At 44.8% G+C, this 3,454-nt stretch overlaps 1 protein-coding gene across 1 annotated transcript in view; it reads right to left on the minus strand.

The window, feature by feature from the left end:
• Positions 1-3,454, minus strand: part of LOC101851876 — a gene marked incomplete in the record, with an annotated part of 21,076 nt that overhangs the window by 9,416 nt on the left and 8,206 nt on the right. The window contains 1 exon segment of the mRNA XM_035970627.1: positions 888-1,924. Coding sequence (XP_035826520.1) covers positions 888-1,924 — 1,037 coding nt within the window.

Consider the following 3,454-nt stretch of genomic DNA (forward strand, 5'->3'; position numbering starts at 1 on the left):
GGGGGGGGGATGAAGACACAGTAGGAAGTAGACGACAAATAAGTTAGCTGGCACAGGGGAGCACAATGCCACAATACTAGCGGTCACTAGGTGAAGGGAACAGGCACGCGCGATAGAGTCAGGTTGACACAAAAGAGGGACAGTTTTAGTTTTAGTGAGAGTTAATTACGGCACTTGCAACACAATACGGTCATATAAGTGAATTAAGTGCCGAAGATTAGGGATGTTACAAGAGAGTAACAAACATAAAACAGAAGGAGGAGAGAGCAGGACGATAGATGTTTGATAGGAAAGAAGGAGCAAACCACATCAGAGTACCCGCCAACCACCCACATAGACAGGTTGAAACAATAGAGGGAAAGGAAAGAAGAAGAAAGGCCTTCCAGTGACGCCCTCTAACCACCCACAAGAAAAAGAAGCCACGGAAAACAAAATACTTTATTTGGTTACAGAAAGTGTTTTACGGGACTTGAAACACAATTAGGTTATGATATAAGTGTCGAAGATGAGAGCAGCTGCTGTAAGTGAAAAAACAAACAAACACAAAATACAAGAGGAGAGGAAAGGCATGACGATGGATGTTTGATACAAAAGAAAGAGCAAAACACACCAGAGCACCCACTAACCACCCACGAGCAAAAATCAGAAAACACACAAACAGCCAGAGGAACACACAAACAAGATGGGTCCACACAGATCGCGACCTCAGAGCTTTCGAGTCATATCTCCTTTTTTTTTGGTGAAAACATTGAACATTTGACTTCTTCACTCTTTGTTTTCACAGTTGTTAAAAATGGAAATAGGACAAAAAAGCAGAGGTAGCGACAGATATTCACAATAATCTGAACAACGGGAAGAAAGAAAGAAAAAACCCAGAAGGAAATTACCTTGACCACACAGGGTGGCTCGTGTTTGCCCTCAGAAGAACTCTCCGCGCCAATCTCAGAAATAGAACTGTCCACACTCGTTTTCCTCCGTGAAGTGTCCAACTCTAACGCGAGTTCCTCACTAGCACTAACTTCTTCGTGTCTCGTGGGTCTTTTCGCAGAGTTCTCAGGGTCTGCAACAACGTTACTACCACTGTTGTTGTTGCTGTTGCTGTTGTTGCTGTTGCTGCTGTGTTCGTCCTGTACAGCGTCCGTCAGCCCGGAGGCAGTGTCGTGGGTGGTCGTCCCTTGTGAGCGGAGGAGATCTCCGGAACTGCTCTCGCCCGAGTTGGAACTTCCCGCGAAGCGATGCTCGCCAGCAGCCGATGACGGGCGTGGGCGTGCGGGCATGTACCTCTTGGAGGATGCGGAGGAGGCGAGCCGACCTCTCGCTGTCTCGTCCGCGACTCCTCGACTACCTCCTTCTTGCTGAGAAGAGGAATCGACTTGCGACGACGACGACGAAGAAGAAGAAGATGATGATGATGATGATAAAAGGGGCGATAAACTCTCAGGGGCCGACGCCAGAAACGGTGAGGAGGAGGAGGACGATGATGGAGATGATGATGATGGCGATGAAAACAACGGTGACTTTGTAGCGTGAGCGGCCTCGGAGAAGGCGGAAGAAGACGAAGAAGAAGCGGTGTTGTTGTTGTTGTTGTTGTTGTTGTTGTTGTTGTTATTGCCGTCAGCCAACACCGGCGCTGATGAGCCGACTCCTAGTGACGCCTTCCTTCTCTCAGCTAGCTTATTGTTGTTGTTGTTGTTGTTGTTGTTGCTGTTGTGGTGCTGCTGCTGGTGATGGTGGTGGTGGTGGTGGTGGTGACGGTGGCGCCCTCTCTCGGCCACCGGCATGTCAGCTCGGCTGTGGAAGTGGGAGACGTTGATCAGGATGACGTGGTGGGCCGGGGCCCAGATGAAGTACTGGCAGCGCCGGAACCCGCGGTAGTGGACGTGTACGGGGACGCTGGTCCGTGTCAGGTTGTACTGGCATTTGTCTGTGGACGACACACACACAATTACACAACTGTAAACACACACAGACAATTACACAAGTGTAAACACATGATATTGGGTCAGGTTGTACTGGCATTTGTCTGTGGACGACACACACACACATACACAATTACACAACTGTAAACACACACACAATTACACAACTGTAAACACACACACAATTACACAACTGTAAACACACACACACACATACACAATTACACAACTGTAAACACACACACACACACACACACACACACACACAATTACACAACTGTAAACACACACACAATTACACAACTGTAAACACATATCGACAACTACACGATTACACAACTGTAAACACACGATATAGGGTCAGGTCTGTGGACGACACACACACAATTACACAACTGTAAACACACACACAATTACACAACTGTAAACACACACACAATTACACAACTGTAAACACACACACAATTACACAACTGTAAACACACACAGACAATTACACAAGTGTAAACACACATACAATTACACAACTGTAAACACATATAGACAACTACACGATTACACAACTGTAAACACACGATATAGGGTCAGGTCTGTGGACGACACACACACAATTACACAACTGTAAACACCCACACAATTACACAACTGTAAACACACACCCACACACATACACAATTACACAACTGTAAACACACACACACACACACACACACACATACAATTACACAACTGTTAACACACAACCATACACACACAATTACACAACTGTAAACACACACCCACAATTACACAACTGTAAACACTCGATATTGAGCGCACACACACACAATTACACAACTGTAAACACACACACAATTAAACAACTGTAAACACACGATATTTGGTCACGTCAGACACCAAAAGAAAAAGCCTTATTTTGTTGTTGTTGTTGTTGTTGTAGCTGTTGTTGTTGCTGTTGTTGTTGCTGTGGTTCTGTTTGAGTAAAGATAAGTGTGAATTTTTTTTTTAAAGTAAGAGTTTTACGGCTTTTGTAAAGATATGTGGGGCTTTTAAAAGTTTAGTTTTAGTTAGCAGAGTTTTGCGGCTCTTGCAACACAATAAGGTCAAATAAGTGCCGAAGATCAGAGGTGTCACAAGAGTGGTTTGTTTGTTTTAGTGAGAGTTTTACGGCGCTCGCAACTGCATAAGATCATATGAACGCGCAAAAGGGAGTAACAAACACAAAAAAGAAGGAGGAAAGATCAGGACGATAGAATAGATGTTTGATAGGAAAGAAGGAGCAGACCACACCATGGCACCCGCCAACCCCCCACAAGGAGGAGAGATAAGGACGATTGATGTTTGATAGGAGAAAACCACACCAGAGCACCCGCCAACCACCCACTTTCTTTCTCTTTTTGTTTTTACCATTCCGCTTTTGTCAACACTAGTGGCAATAAATTGTTACGCTAGAAAATAGAGCTTCTCTCTATCTCAAAGAAAAAGAAGAAGAAGAAGAAGAAGAAGAAGAAGAAGAAGAAGAAGAAGAAGAAGAA

Source organism: Aplysia californica, unplaced genomic scaffold (assembly GCF_000002075.1).
Source record: "Aplysia californica isolate F4 #8 unplaced genomic scaffold, AplCal3.0 scaffold00295, whole genome shotgun sequence".
Lineage (NCBI taxonomy): Eukaryota > Metazoa > Mollusca > Gastropoda > Aplysiida > Aplysiidae > Aplysia > Aplysia californica.